The sequence below is a fragment of the Pelophylax lessonae genome (assembly GCF_965119305.1).
Source record: "Pelophylax lessonae genome assembly, chromosome: 3".
Taxonomy (NCBI): domain Eukaryota; kingdom Metazoa; phylum Chordata; class Amphibia; order Anura; family Ranidae; genus Pelophylax; species Pelophylax lessonae.
Genome location: NC_138770.1, coordinates 264,011,404 through 264,028,187, shown reverse-complemented (window position 1 = coordinate 264,028,187; position 16,784 = coordinate 264,011,404). Strand labels below are relative to the sequence as shown.

At 45.2% G+C, this 16,784-nt stretch overlaps 1 protein-coding gene across 1 annotated transcript in view; it reads left to right on the top strand.

Moving 5' to 3' along the window:
* LRRC31 (leucine rich repeat containing 31) overlaps nt 1-16,784 on the top strand; it is a 64,323-nt gene that overhangs the window by 18,359 nt on the left and 29,180 nt on the right. Inside the window, exon 5 of the mRNA XM_082249196.1 lies at nt 5,017-5,184. Coding sequence (XP_082105322.1) covers nt 5,017-5,184 — 168 coding nt within the window. The remainder of the gene's footprint in view (nt 1-5,016; nt 5,185-16,784) is intronic.

Below are 16,784 nucleotides of genomic sequence, written 5' to 3'. Positions count from 1 at the left end.
TCTGAAGAGGCAGAAGCGTCTTTGAATTATTCTGTTTTTTGGGTGTGGCAAGCGGCGTGATTGACGATGGATTTAAATCGGCGAGGGACTCCTTTATTCAAAAAAAAAAAAAAAAAAAAAAAAGACTTGTCAAAAACTGTCTGTTTCATTTTTTTGTACACTTTTTTGGTGAATGGGTAGGTGTACGATGTACCTGATACCCATTCACAAGGGACAAGGAGCTCTGGGAGGCACCCCCCCATGTTGAGGGCAAGCGGCCTGGTATGGTTCAGGAGGGGGGGTGCTGGCTTGACTACCCCCCCCCCCCCCCATCCTGGCCTGCTAGAATGCATGCACAGAAAAGGGTCCGGAATGGATTTTGGGGGGGGGCCCTATGCCGCTTTTTATTTTTTTTTTATTTTGGTGTGGGGTTCCCCTTAAAATCCATACCAGATGGGGGAGGGGGTGAACTCTACGCCATTTTTTTTTTTTCATTTTGTCTATCTGTATTGCCGGGAGTCAACAGTACATTACAGCCACGAGCAAGCTTTAAATTACATTTTTTCCTTTAGACATGTCAGTATTGCTGCAACAGGCTACATACATCGTACAGATGCGCCACTTTACAGGCACATTAAGGGGACACCCCAGGCACTATATTTTAAAGGAATTTTTAATTTTTGTTTCACTTTAAGCATTATTAAAATCACTGCTCCTGTAAAAACGATTGTTTTAAAAACATTTTTTTTGCATTGATACATGGCCCCAGTGCAGTACCCGGGTCCCCATACACTTTATATGGCAATAACTTGCATATAACCCTTTAATATGAGGACTTGATTTTTCATGTTCGTGTCCTATAGACTTTAAGGGAGTTTGCATGTTCGCTAGAACTTTTTCCCTGTTCAAGATTCTCTGGTGCGAACCAAACGGAGGGGGGGGGGGGTGTTTGGCCCATCACTACAGCTAAGACTAAAACCTAGATCTGGCTACCAAGTAAGACAAGGACCTAAGAATGGAGGCTTTATCCCACTAAAAGCTCTACAAAGAAACTTGGCTCCAGATCCCAGAACAGGACCTCATAGGAAACAAATGTTAGTTTTCTTTTATACCATGTGTAAATGAAAAACCTAAGTGATCCATACACTATATTACCAAAAGTATTGGGACTCCTGCCTTACATGCACATAAACTTTAATGACATCCCAGTCTTAGTCCGTAGGGTTCAATATTGTGTTGACCCACCCTTTGCAGCTATAACAGCTTCAACTCTTCTGGGAAGGCTGTCCACAAGGTTTATAAGTGTGTCTATGGGAACGTTTGACCATTCTTCTAGAAGCACATTTGTGAGGCCAGGCTCTGATCTTGGACTTTAATTCATCCCAAAGGTATTCAAGTTCCTTCACTCCAAACTTGCTTATCCATGTCTTTATGGACCTTGCTTTTTGCATTTGTCCAAATCATTTGGTGGACATTTTGGTGTGGGTTGTTTTTCAGTGGTTGGGCTTGGCTCCTTAGTTTCAGGGAAGGAAAACTCTTAACATGTCAGCATACCAAGACATTTTGGACAATTTTATGCTTCCAACTTTGTGGGAACAGTTTGGGAATGACCCCTTCCTGTTTCAACATGACTATGCACCAATGCACAAAACAAAAAGACGCATAGATGAGCGAGTCCTGACCTCAACCCTATAGATCACCTTTGGGGTGAATTATAGCAGAGACTGCGAGCCAGGCCTTCTCGTCCATATCAGTGCCTGACCTCACAAATGCTCTTCTGGGAGAATGGTCAAACATTCCTACAGACACACTCCTAAACCTTGTGGACCACTTTCCCAGAAGAGTATAAGCGGTTATAGCTGCAAAGGGTGGGACAACTCAATATTGAACCCTACGGACTAAGACTGGGATGCCATTAAAGTTCATATGTGTGTAAAGGCAGGCATCCTGATACTTTTGGTAATATAATGTATACACCCCATCCAAAATCTTGCCAACCAGTGCATTACCCTTATTACTACCATCAGCCTCAAGTCCTAGGTAGCAAAACTTTGCCCATTATGTATAAAAACATATTTGATTCTATCAAGGAGATAATTTCTCCATAGGCTTGTGGACTGTTATTCTCAAATATGAATGAGCAGTGTCACTGTGCAGGAAGTGCTGGAGAATGAATGGACAACAAGGGAAATTTAGAAGAAAAAAACAAAATCACCACTGCAGATAAGACCATGAAGAAATGCTGACAGAAACCTGGAGTGCCGACTCAGCTCGCAGCTGTGTAGATGGGTGGAGGACTTGGACTGCTGCACATCCTAGAAATCACATTTATCATCTTAATGCATAAAATACATAGTATACAGGTACAGTGAAGAGGGGAGCTGGAGAAAAGACTGTGTTTCTAGCTTCACCAGCGCCTAATCAAAGCAAACTTGTTACACCTATATATAGGACATTAGTAGTTACAAATGATGATCTCCAGCTTCACCTATTTATATACATTTCTACATAGTGTGCGTGGCCCTGCCACTGAAAATGTAGAAGAAAGTGGCACAGGTTTTGCACATATGCAAATTACAGGGTTCCAGAATGTCCGTTCTAAAAAGAGGTGATTTTTCGTCGTGCTCCAGGTTTTGTCCTTTCCGAAACAGGGTTTGGAGCTCTGCAACTTCGAAGTGCTTTGGGAGGGAAGAAAATAATTCAATCCTGTGTCTGACTTTTGCCAGAAACCTGCAGGCTGAGTGTTCAGATGTTCAGTCTTTATAATCTAGGACCTGACAATTAGTTCTCTCCACCTGAGAGCCATGACATCTCTGTGCAGAGATCAGGAGGACTCAAATCTTTCCCTAGAAGTCAGGCTGCATAGGGCAGCCAGAGCGTGTATGTCTGCACAGTCCAGGAGCAGACGGTAATAGAGCAGCAAGGAGCTGGAAGGGAGCTGCGGTACAGAGTGTGTACAGGAGCACTGCGGTGCTGTGTTTGTCTGTCTGGAGGCCCAAGGCAACAGGCCTGAGCAGCGGAGAGAGCCACAAAGCTGAAGTAATTTATGTTCCTATAGATGGTGGAAACCCCTGTGTGGGAAACAGATTTTCTGTATGAACTTTCCTGTTTTAATAATAAATGTGGGCCAGCAAGCCCATAAACCGCATTTATGGAGTGGACTAAACTCACTGGAAAATACTACCATTGAGCTAACAACCCCCAAACTATCACAATACATATATTACATCTAGTGATGAGTTTAGTATGGACTGCGTTAGCAATTAAGTGCTGGAGAGCAATCCATTGGCCAAAAAGTTCCAACTCTTCTCTTTTTTTTCTTCTTCAGGTCCCACAAAGCCCTCTTCACCACTTGCTGACCGTCTTCTAGCAGTTTTACTGCTACAAGGCGGCAACTGTGCGGCAGATCACGTGTGTGTGTGTGTGTATGTATGTATGTATGTATGTGTGTGTATATATATATATATATATATATATATATATATATATATATATATATATATATATATATATATATATATATATATATATATATATATATATATATAATATATGATCTTGCACTTCCGCCTGCAGGGAAAGGGGAGGGGGGGGGGGGCAGACACTCGATATCCACAGGCACCTGCCAGTCATCTTGCAGAGACTATGAACGAGGCCCTAAACAAGGCAGAGTTCCGTTCTGACGGAGGAAGGGACTGATTTTGTGTTCCTGAAAAGCAGGGACTATAATCCATCTCTTCCCCTAGAAAAAGCAGCACGTACAGTACACAAAAACACTGGCTAGGCACACAGTTAACCCTTTGATTGCCCTAGATGTTTATCCCCTTCCCAGCCAGTTTTATTAGTACAGTGACAGTGCATATTTTTAGCACTGATCACTGTATTAGTGTCACTGGTTCCAGCATAGTGTCAGTTAGTGTCTGTTTGGTCCTTGCAATATCGCAGTCCCACTATCACTATAAGTCTCTGATCACTGCCATTACTAGTATATAAAAAAAATACAAATTCCTTAAATATATACCATAGTTTGTAGACGTTATAACGTTCAGATCAATCAATCAATCTATGCTTATTGGAATTCTTTTTTTTTACCAAAAATAGGTAGCAGAATACATATTGGCCTACATTTTATGAAGAAATTGGATTTTATTGGATATGTTTTATAGCAGAAAGTAAAAAAAAAATAGAAAAAAAAGCTTTTTATGGAAAAAAATTACAAAATTTTAGTTGGGTACAGCATGACTGCACAATTGTCAGTTAAAGAAACGCAGTGCCATATCGTAAAAAGTGGCCTGGTCCTGAAGGGGGGGGGGTAAATCCTCCAGAAGTCAAGTATTTAACCTTTTTGTGTTTTAATAGAAAATCTGATTGATAGACACTATTCTGGACACTTTTCAGCAGCTTTATAGAATTGGTGCGTCTTCAGTGTGCAATAATAAAACCCCCTACTTTCATCAAGTCCATTTTATAAATACTAACTTTTTATACATGTTTTAATGCCAATGCATTGTTGTATGGTAACTGTCCTCCAAAAGTACATACATGACAATTCAACCTGCAGAGCATAGAAACTTTATTGCCTTAGTCTCCATCTACATATATTTACATTCAAGGTGTGCAAGAGTCATAATATTCATTGCTGGAGAAACTGCTCTCCAACCAACTCCCTGAAAATAAATATGGGACTGGATTATACTGAAATGTGTTTTCCTAAGCAATTTACATTGGCTGAATATGGATAATCCAGGAAGACAGCCAGTGTCAAGCACAAATCATTTTACATTGTATAATTTATCTGATTAGTGTAGTAAAGTGCTTTTTTTTTTTTTTTTTTTTTTTTTTTTTTTTTTTATATAAAGATGATTTTAGAAAAAATGGTTATTCTGTGGCCTGACCCAGACTGGGCTGGTTCACATATACACAGAATATTGTACATTTTGGCCTAATCAGCAAATTCATCCAATCTCTTTCTTCTGTTTAACTATTTATATTAATGTATAATCATGTAACATATATTCATTTTCTTATTTTACTTAGGTGAATCGCTCCAGTACATACCCAAATTGCAAATTCTTGACTTGTCATGGAACAATAACTTGGGAGGAACCCTCTCTAGACTATCACAGAATTTAGTAGATAATGGAGAATTAAAGAGTTTGAGTTTAACAGAGTGTAGCCTTACAGCAGAAGATGCTCAATCATTAGGTGAGAAAAATTATTTGTATGTTGGCAAGTACAGAGGATCACTGTTGCTGAAGTGGTGAAAGTTAACCTATAATGGTTTTGTTTCTTTATTTAGATATAAATGGTATTTCTAAGATATATATATATTTTGTTTCTTTATTATGGCCATTTTTTGTCAGGGAAATATTGAATATTAATATTGTCGCTATATTTATTTTTTTTTTTTTTTTTAATGACAAATGTTACACATACCTCCCCTGTGCAGTTGGTTTTGTACAGGGCAGCCTGGATCCTTCTCTTAGACAATCACAACATATAGAGAAAATTAATATATACCTCTAGACCACGGGTGGCAAACACAAGGCTTCTTCCAGGCTTTTTCATGCGGCCCGCGGCTGCCTGCCACCTCTGTGTCACTGTCACGCAAAAAATACATCCTCCGGCACCCTCTTAGCGCATGCCCGGCCGGCCGGTCTCCAAGGAGACATCTCACGCTTCCTCTCCTGGCGGCGCCGCTGTGTTTGTGCGCATGCGCGGCCGGCCGCCCGGGCATGCGCACAGCTCAATCTGCCGCTAGGACAGAGGGAGCGTGAGATGTCGCCTTGGAGACTGGCCGGCCAATCTCCTGCTCTCTCTCCTCAGTCCCTCTATTAGTGTCAGTGCCTTTTTTTTTTTTTTCCTGTCAGCTAGCTGCACCCTGAGAGCGGGCTTTTTGCCCAATACACAGGCAGGGCTTGTACCAGAGCAGGGACAGATAGGAAGGTAGGATAATGCACAGATGTGAGTTTTTCAGCAGCGCACTCCTGAACCCGCACTCCATATGCAGCGCACTCCTGAACCCCGAACTCCGTACCCAGCGCACGCCAAAACTACAGATACCACCGGCCCCTTGAGGGCAACTATACTGCTGATGCGGCCCCCGACTCTAGACAATAGGGGACTTTAAAGGATGTGATGCAATTGAGGTGAGCATATACAACACAGGTTTTTCTTAAAGATGAAAAATTTATATTTATACAAAACATGTTAAAAATGTTCTGCTAATAAGATAAAAACAGATATGCAGCTATTGGTAGCACAACTCGGTACATAAACAGTGATATCCGTAGAAACCTATGGTCCAACACGTTTCGCAGAACACTTTCTCTGCTTCTTCAGGGAGCTTGATTATACATCTACATTATTATAGATTTTAAAAATAAACAACATATTATATATCATAACAACTTGCTTGTCTTGTATTTGTCATATAAACAACAAAATAATAAACTTATGCTCACCAAAAATGTATCCACATTGTATTATTGGTTTCTCCAAATAGTGTGACATAACCCCGGCCACATAACGACCAACTGACAATTGGTATTGTACCAGGGTCAGGTCTGAGGGATACTGGGCCGTATTTAGCCCGTTCAAAATAGGCAACCATTTTATCCGGACGACTGCAATAAAAGATAATTTCAAAGAGTCAGGGTGGAGTTGTACGTGGAGGCCCACACACCACAGCACAATCGCCAAATCAATTATCATAACTCGTTGCAAACGCACCACACCCATCCCAACCCAACTCATCACACCATGGTCCACACCAGCCTTGCACAATCAACCACATTGGCCCCATCACCCACATACAAACAACAACCAAATGTGCCACCACCCCATGCATCCAAAAATTCAACCTATGCCCCGACACGTACCCTAAACCTATATTCATGCACACTATATCCCAAATCAACAAACAAACCTATTAACTTATACCACAATAAGCTCTAAAACAACCCCCCCCAATCTTTCTATCCTATCTTCCCCAGTCACACCCACCCACATCCCCACCACCATGAGACAAGGCCACCAAGTAACATCCTCTCCCCCCCCACCCCCAGAACATGTAGATAACAGCATACATCACCACCCCATAGCCCCCATCCATACATATACCCCCCAAGAAAACCAGGTTGGGGGGGGGAGATGGGATAGAAAGATTAGGGGGAGGGTGTTTTGGGACTTATATTTTTGGTGAATATAAGTTTTTATTATTTTGTGGTTTATATGACAAATACACATATGAGAAAAGTTGTTATGATATATAGGCAATAGGCAAAAGTAAACTAAGTCTTACAGGTGAATCCTGTGGATGAGGTGGCTGGGGATTTTAGTGTGCCAAAGAGTATCAATTCGATAAAATACTAATTCTAAAAATATACATTTTATTAAAGGGAAGATAGTAAAAACATCATACGAGAATACAATATCTAGAAGCTGTATTGCAGCACATCCTGTAATGCAATGGATCGACGCGTTTCACCCACACTTTGGGCTTCCTCAGGATCCAGATGTGTAATATATATATATATATATATATATATATATATATATATATATATATATATATACACACACACACACACACACACACACACACACACACACACACACACACCCCCAAATGAAAATAAATACCAATAGACCATAAGTGCAAGCCACACATAGTTCAAAACACACATAGCTACCAAGAATCATCTCTGGTTAGAGTTGCGTGTCAAATAGAAGGAATATGTTCATATAAAGGAGACACTGTTCAGCATCCATGCAGACAGCAAGGTGGTTATGATATATAATATGTTGTTTTTTTTATTTTTGAAATCTATAATAATGTAGATGCATAATAAAGCTCTTGAAGAAACAGAGAAAGTATTCTGCGAAATGCGTTGGACCACATGTATCTATGGATATCACTGTTTATGTACTGAGTTGTGCTACCAATAGCTGAATATCTGTTTTTATCTTTATTAGCAGAATATTTTTAACATGTTTTGTATAAATAAAATTGTCATCTTTAAGAAAAACCTTTGTTGTATATGCTCACCTCAATGATAATGTCACATCCTTCAAAGTCCCCTATTGTCTAGGTATATATTCTACTCTCTATATGTTGTAATTGTTTATAGTGATTTGGGATGTGGAGGTGATAGTCATCTCTGGGAACCGGTCTAACCTATTTAATGTTATATGGATCCTCCTTTTATCAAGTCCCTCATTGCTGCTCCTGGTCCCTCCCTCCTATCGAGTGCCCCCATTGCAGGCAGCTTGCTATAGGGGCACCCGAGCCGAGCTGCAGCTCTGTCCAATAAGACACAGAGCTGCCATTTGGCCCTGCCCCCTCTCACTGACTTTGATTGACAGCCACAGGAGCTAAAGGCGCCACGGCTGTATCTCAGCCAATCAGGAGGGAGAGTCCAAAATGGCCGAAAGATTTGTTGACATTGCTGGACAGAGAGGGGGCACAAGTAGGTATTGGGGGGTGCTGGGGAGGCTGCTGCACACAGAGGGCTTTTTATTATAATGCATAGAATGCATTAAGAAAAAACCTTCCTGAGTTTACAACTCCTTTTGTGTCCTTAAGGGAATGTCTAGAGGTCTATTGTAAAATGCAATAATCTACCAGTGCAGCGCAGTATATATCTTATAACAAGCACCTAAATCATTAAATACCTGACGAATATAGTGAGTCCTTTTTTAAATAAAATTTCAGTGCAAAATGTCAATATCCGTGTCCTTGTTGTGACAAATTATCGTTAATCGACCATCAGCAATGTTCACATAGACAAACTATTTAGGCACTGTCCTGTCAAATACATCACAACAATACAAAGTGTATATCAAAAAACCAAAACAAAAAAAATTTATATTAATTAGTCCACATCCACATGTTCGTTCATTCATAACAATAGTGCAGTCTTTAATAGCGCCAGTCATATTGCACATTTTTACACTAATTTTTGTTTTGCTTTTTTGATCCTAGCGCGGGTACATAACATCAAACTGCAGTGATCTTTAGGGCTGCACAGATTATCCGTGTAAATAACTGTCGGTTACTGGCTCTCCTTTCCCACGCTGTAACAGCACATGAGGAGAAGAATGCCGATAACCGGCAAGTTTGTTTACATGTGATCAGCAGTTATTGGACACAGCTGATTACATGGTAAAGGGCCACTTTGGTTGGCCCTTTCCCCCGATCTGTCATCCGCTGTGTCCAAAGGGGGTATTTTTCCAGGAGGACATCCATGGATGTCCTCCCAGAACTGGACGAACACTCTGTAGCCATCTTGCGGCTATAGTGCGGTCAAGAAGGGGTTAAGATTTTTTGTAAAAAAAAACTGTTGCAAGAGCTCTGTAAAGCAAGCTAGTATTTAAACAAGAGACCTGTGACTCATCACTTATTTGTAAGTTTCATCAAAACAAGGCTTGACACAAGGCAGGCTGCTACTGCTGTGCAGTTACATTGGAAAATCCATATAAATATTTTGTCCTGCAATTAACACCAATTTTTTATATATATATATATATAATATACACACACAGTGGGGATCGAAAGTTTGGGCACCCCAGGTAAACATTTGTATTAACCACTTTACCACTAGAGGATTTTGCTGTCTTACGTCTGGGCCACTTTTTGCGATTCGGCGCTGTGCGACTTTAACTGACAATTGCGCGGTCGTGCGATGCCATACCCAAACTAAATTTACGTCCTTTTTTTCCCACAAACAGAGCTTTCTTTTGGTGGTATTTGATCACCTGTGCGATTTTTACTTTTTGCGCTATAAACAAAAAAAGAGCGTAAATTTTGAAAAAAACAACTATTTTTTTTATATGAAATCCCCCCCCCCCAAAAAAATGTAAAAATCAAATTTTTTTAAAATTTTTGGCCAATTTTGTTTTCTGCTACCTATGTTTGGTAAAAAAATTCACAATAAGCGTATTTTGATTGGTTTGCGCAAAAGTTATTGCGTTTACTAACTAAGGGAAAGATTTCTGTCATTTTTGTTGTTTTCTTTTTAATGAGTAATGGCGGCGATCTGCGATTTTTTTTTTTTTTTTGCGGGATTGCGGCAGACAGATCGGACCCTTGACTGACATTTTTGACACTTTTGGGGGTACCAGTGACATTACTGCAGTAATCAGTGCTATATATATGCACTGTTACTGTAAAAATGACACTGGCAGGGAAGGGGTTAACTTTATTGGCGAGGGAGGGGTTAATGTATGCCTGGTGCTTACTGACGTGTGTGGGGGGAGGTGACTGAGTGACACAAGGACAGATCCAGGGTTCAGCTATGCTGAACCCTGCAATCTGACCCCGCCTGTCGCTTAGGAGATCCGCCCGCTTGTGTTTACACAAGCAGGCGGATCTCCACACTAGATCCCCGACGATCGGGGAAGAGCAGTGGCGATCGCCGCTGCTCCTCCCCTGGCACGACTCCCGCTGTGACTGAATACAGCGGGAGCGAGCCTCCGGCGGCGCGCGCCGCCGAGAGAGTGGAGTATCTGATGATGTAGATCTACGTCGTCAGATGATAACAGACCACTTTGCCGCAGTACTATCAACGTAAGCAGACGGCAAGTGGTTAATGTGCATAAAGAAGACAAGGAAAGTTGGAAAAATCTCCGAAATTACAGATTTAACATTCTTGTATGTCAAGAAAAGTTAGATTTTATTTCCATCATTGACACTTTCAAAATTACAGAAAACAAAAAAATGGTGTCTGCAAAATTTTGGGCACCCTGCAGAATTTATAGCATGCACTGCCCCCTTTGCAAGGCTGAGACCTGCCAGTGTCATGGATTGTTCTCAATCATCGTCTGGGAAGACCAGGTGATGTCAATCTCAAAGGTTTTAAATGCCCAGACTCATCTGACCTTGCCCCAACAATCAGCACCATGGGATCTTCCAAGCAGTTGTCTAGAAAACTGAAACTGAAAATAGTTGACGCTCACAAAGCTGGAGAAGGCTATAAGAAGATAGCAAAGCGTTTTCAGATGTCAATATCCTCTGTTCGGAATGTAATTAAGAAATGGCAGTCATCAGGAACAGTGGAAGTTAAAGCAAGATCTGGAAGACCAATAAATATATCAGACAGAACAGCTCGCAGGATTGTGAGAAAAACAATTCAAAACCCACGTTTGACTGCATAATCCCTCCAGAAAGATCTGGCAGACACTGGAGTTGTGGTACACTATTCCACTATAAAAAGATACTTGTACAAATATGGTCTTCATGGAAGAGTCATCAGAAGAAAACCTCTTCTATGTCCTCACCACAAAAATCAGCGTTTGAACTTTGTAAATTAACATATAGACAAGCCTGATGCATTTTGGAAACAAGTTATGTGGACCGATGAGGTTAAAATTTAACTTTTTGGCCGGAATGAGCAAAGGTACGTTTTGGAGAAGAAGGGGCACAGAATTGAATGAAAAGAACCTCTGTCCAACTGTTATGCATGGGGGTGGATCAATCATGCTTAGGGGATGTATTGCAGCCAGTGGCACAGGGAACATCTGTTACGGAACCATGAACCAGACGTACAACAGAGATAAGTGAAAATAAGAAGGCTTTATTGAAAATCAAGCTGTAAAGCAAAAGTCCAAACGGATGGCAAAACCGAAGCAGAGTCTTTGCGAAGCCAGAGGTCAGGAGCCAGGAGGGTAGTCAGACGAAGCCGGGATCAGGAACCAGCAGGGTAGTCAGACGAAGCCAGGATCAGGAACCAGCAGGGTAGTCAGACTAAGCCAGGATCAGGAACCAGCAGGGTAATCAGACGAAGCCAGGATCAGGAACCAGAAGCAGCAGCAGTCTTAGAAGCATGTGAACACAGGTGGACCAAGCAAGGAACTGAAGCCACAGACCTCCTATATATATATATATATATATATATGAGCTAGGCATCCAGCTCCTCCCAGTGGGAAGGAGGAGCCGCAGAGTGGGAGGCTACAAGAAACCCAGAAACCAAGATGGCCGCCAGCACATGTCAAACGAAGGAGAACAGCAAGAAGGTAAGACCATGACAGTACCTCCCCCTCAAGGGCCCCTCCTCCGCGGAGTAAAGAACGGTTTCTGAGGGAAGCGTGCGTGGAAGGCACGGAGCAAGGCAGGAGCATGGACATCTGCGGAGGGAACCCAGGAACGCTCCTCTGGACCATAACCACGCCAATGAACCAAAAACTGCACCCGACCTCGGACCAGGCGTGAGTCCAGGATATTGCTCACCTCATACTCCTCACGATTGCCCACTTGGACCGGACGAGGCCGAGGAACCGAGGAAGTGAAACGATTACACACCAGTGGCTTCAACAGGGAGATATGAAACACGTTGGAGATCCGCATGCCAGGAGGAAGCGCAAGGGCATAGGCTACCGGGTTTACCCTGCGAAGCACTCGGAAGGGACCAACAAAGCGAGGCGCCAGCTTGGGAGTGGGCACTCAAAGGTTGAGGTTGCGGGTGGACAACCATACACGGTCTCCGGCCTGGTAGGAAGGAGCAGGCGCTCGTCTGCGATCAGCCTGGAGTTTCTGGCGCTGCGCAGAGACCTCAAGGGACTTCTGGATCTGAACCCAAGAAGCACGTAGGACGGAAAGGTGATCCTCCACAGCCGGAATATCCTGGGGAGAGAATACCTCCGGTAACACGGCAGGTTGGAACCCATAATTGGCCATGAAGGGAGACGTCCCAGAGGAAGAGTTCACCGCCGTGTTCCTGGCAAACTCAGCCCAAGGCAGGAGGTCAACCCAATTGTCTTGGTGATCAGAGACATAGCAACGAAGGAATTGCTCCAAGGCCTGATTGGATCGTTCTGCGGCCCCATTGGACTGAGGGTGGTAGGCCGAGGAGAAGGAGAGATGAATCCCCAACTGGGAGCAAAAGGCGCGCCAGAACCTGGACACAAACTGACTCCCCTGATCCGACACAATCTCCTTGGGCAAACCGTGCAACCGGAAAACCTCCCTGGCAAAAATCGTGGCCAACTCCTGTGCAGAGGGTAACTTCTTGAGAGGAACACAGTGGCACATTTTGGAAAACCGATCCACAATCATGAGAATGACCGTATGGCCTCGGGATGCAGGGAGGTCCACAATGAAATCCATCCCCAGGTGTGACCATGGGCGCTCCCCGGTGGCTATGGGTTGCAGAAGGCCCAACGGAAGGTGCCGAGGGGACTTACTCTGAGCACAAACGGAGCATGCCGCTACATATGCGGCGATGTCGGAACGTAGGGAAGGCCACCAGAACAGACGTGAAACAGCCCAGGACAGCTGATTCTTACCAGGATGCCCCACGGTCTTAGAGTTATGGTAGGTTCGCAACAACCGAGTGCGCAACTCCTCAGGCACAAAACATCTGCCGTTGGGTCTCCCAGAGGGAGCACCAGATTGAGCCGCCAAAATCTGCTCACCCAGGGGAGAGGTCAGGCTGGTGCGAATGGCGGCCAGGATCTGATTCGGAGGTATGACCGAAGTCGGAATCGACTCCTCCCTGGACAGGTCGGAGTACTGCCGTGATAAGGCATCCGCCCTGATGTTCTTGGAACCGGGTAGGTAGGAGACCACGTAATTAAAACGTGACAAGAACAGAGCCCATCTGGCCTGACGTGGTGTCAATCTCTTGGCCTCAGAAAGGTAGGTCAGATTCTTGTGGTCTGTCAGGATGAGGACCGGAACCACCGAACCCTCGAGCAAGTGCCTCCATTCTTTAAGGGCCTGCACGATGGCCAATAACTCCCTGTCACCAATCTGATAGTTGCACTCCGCGGAAGACAGTTTCCGGGAGTAAAACCCACAAGGAAGCAGAGGACCCTCTGGTGTTCTACGCTGAGACAGAAGGGCGCCTACTCCCGTCTCAGACGCGTCCACCTCGAGGACAAAGGGCAACCCAGGGTTGGGATGCGACAGAATCGGAGCCGACACAAAGGCGGACTTTAGAGCCTCAAAAGCTCGGATGGCCTAGAGCGGCCAGACCTGGGAATTACTGCCCTTCCTGGTCAGATCCGTGAGAGGCTTGGCTAGCATGGAAAAGTCCCTGATGAACTTCCGATAATAATTGGCGAAGCCCAAAAATCGCTGCAGGGAGCGAAGACCACTGGGCTGGGGCCACTGTAAGACAGCCGAAACCTTCTCAGGATCCATGGAGAACCCCTCAGCGGAAATGATGTAACCTAAGAAGGTTACCTGGGATCGGTGAAATTCGCATTTCTCAAGCTTACCGAACAGCTTGTTCTCTCGTAACCGTTGCAACACTCGTCTGACATCCAGAATGTGGGTCTCCATGGATTCAGAATATACCAAGATGTCATCCAAATAGACCGCCACACACTGCTGCAACAGGTCACGGAAAACATCGTTGATGAATTCCTGAAAGACTGCGGGCGCATTGCACAACCCAAAGGGCATAACCAAGGATTCATAATGACCGGTCCTGGTGTTAAACGCGGTCTTCCACTCATCGCCCGCCTTGATCCTTACGAGGTTATATGCCGCCCTCAGGTCGAGTTTGGTAAAGACCGTGGCCCCTTTAAGGCGATCGAACAGCTCGGAAATCAAGGGTATCGGGTAAGCGTTCTTGATCGTGATGCGATTGAGACCCCTGTAATCGATGCAAGGCCTCAACTCACCGCCCTTCTTTTTCACAAAGAAAAATCCAGCCCCTGCCGGGGACGAGGATTTGCGAATGTGTCCGCGTGAAAGCGCCTCCTTCACGTACTCCTCCATGGCCTCATTCTCCGCTACCGACAGTGGATAGACCTTACCACGAGGAGGAACGGCGCCAGGTTGTAACTCGATGGCACAATCGTATGGGCGGTGCGGAGGTAGGGCAACCGCGCGCACCTTATCGAATACATCCCGGTACTCCTCGTATTCAGGAGGCAACAGAGAGTCCAAGGAAGTACACAGCAACTTGACAGGCCCATGGATGCAACTAGCCCCACACTGTGGTGACCACGAGAGGATCTCGGCCGATATCCAATCGAAAGTCGGATTATGCTTCTGGAGCCAGGGGTACCCCAAGACCACCGAGTAGTGTGGAGACGAAATAACCTGGAAGCAGACCGACTCTCTGAACGGCACCAATGGCTATCCACACTGGAAGGGTCTCATGAGTCACGTGTGGCGGCAGAAGGGGTCTGCCGTCTATCGCCTCAAGAGCCAGTGGAGAACCTCGGGCCTGCAGAGGAATGGAATTGGCGGCAGCGAACACACTATCAATGAACAAACCACCAGCACCAGAATCCACCAACGCCTGGGTCGTCACTGAGCCCCCGACCCAGGAGAGGACAACAGTGATCAGTGGTTTGTCAACACGGGAAACCGGGGACGAGGAGACTCCACCCAAGATCTGCCCCCGACAGGATCTCAGGTGCGAGCGTTTCCCGGACGGTTCGGACATGCCAACCGAAAATGCCCACCGAGACCACAGTACATGCATCGGCCCTCGCGACTCCGGAGTACCCTCTCCCCCTCGGACAGGCGAGCAAAGCCCAGCTGCATGGGTTCATCTCCAGCCAAGTCATCCCCAGGAGGCGTGGGAGGAGAGGGAGGCACGGGTGGGACAGCAAAGGTAGGCGCCAATCTGTTAGGAGGCCTCCGCAGACTCTCCTTAAAGGAAGGTCTCTCCATGAGTCTGGTGTCAATCAAAATCAGGAAAGAAATAAGAGACTCGAGCTCCACTGGTAGGTCCTTAGCTGCAACCTCATCCTTCAAGGCATCCGAGAGACCATGAGAGAAAGCAGCGACCAGAGCCTCATTATTCCAGCCCACCTCTGCTGCCAGGGTACGAAACTCAATAGCGTATTCAGCTACGGATCGTGAACCCTGTCTGATGGACATAAGAAGCTTCGCAGCAGAGGCAGCACGAGCCGGCACATCGAATACCCTCCGAAGAGAAGCAACAAAACCGGAAAACTCGGCAACCACCGGATTGTTGTTCTCCCATAAAGGGCTGGCCCAGGCCAAGGCCTTGTCCGAGAGCAGTGAAATTAAGAAGCCCACCTTTGATCTCTCAGTAGGAAAGGCATGTGGCAGCAACTCAAAATAAATGCCCACCTGGTTGAGGAAACCTCGGCACTAAGTTGGCTCTCCCCCAAAGCGCTGTGGAAGGGGGGCAGAACCGGTCATACCCCGAAACACCGCAGGCGCAACAACAGGTGTCGGGGTAGACTCTGGCGCAACAACCGGAGCGGCAGTAGGAGCGGGCCCAGGAGCGACAACCGACCCATCGGCAACGGGAGCGAAATGAGCCGTGCGTTCAAGCAGGATTTGCAACGCCACGGCGAACTGACCCAACAGGTGATCCTGCTGATCAAGTCTGGCAACCAGCGTGGGTAGCGAGGATGGCCCTGTACCGTCAGAATTCATGGCTTGGTCCTAATGTTACGGAACCATGAACCAGACGTACAACAGAGATAAGTGAAAATAAGAAGGCTTTATTGAAAATCAAGCTGTAAAGCAAAAGTCCAAACGGATGGCAAAACCGAAGCAGAGTCTTTGCGAAGCCAGAGGTCAGGAGCCAGGAGGGTAGTCAGACAAAGCCAGGATCAGGAACCAGCAGGGTAGTCAGACAAAGCCAGGATCAGGAACCAGCAGGGTAGTCAGACGAAGCCAGGATCAGGAACCAGAAGCAGCAGCAGTCTTAGAAGCATGTGAACACAGGTGGACCAAGCAAGGAACTGAAGCCACAGACCTCCTATATATATATGAGCTAGGCATCCAGCTCCTCCCAGTGGGAAGGAGGAGCCGCAGAGTGGGAGGCTACAAGAAACCCAGAAACCAAGATGGCCGCCAGCACATGTCA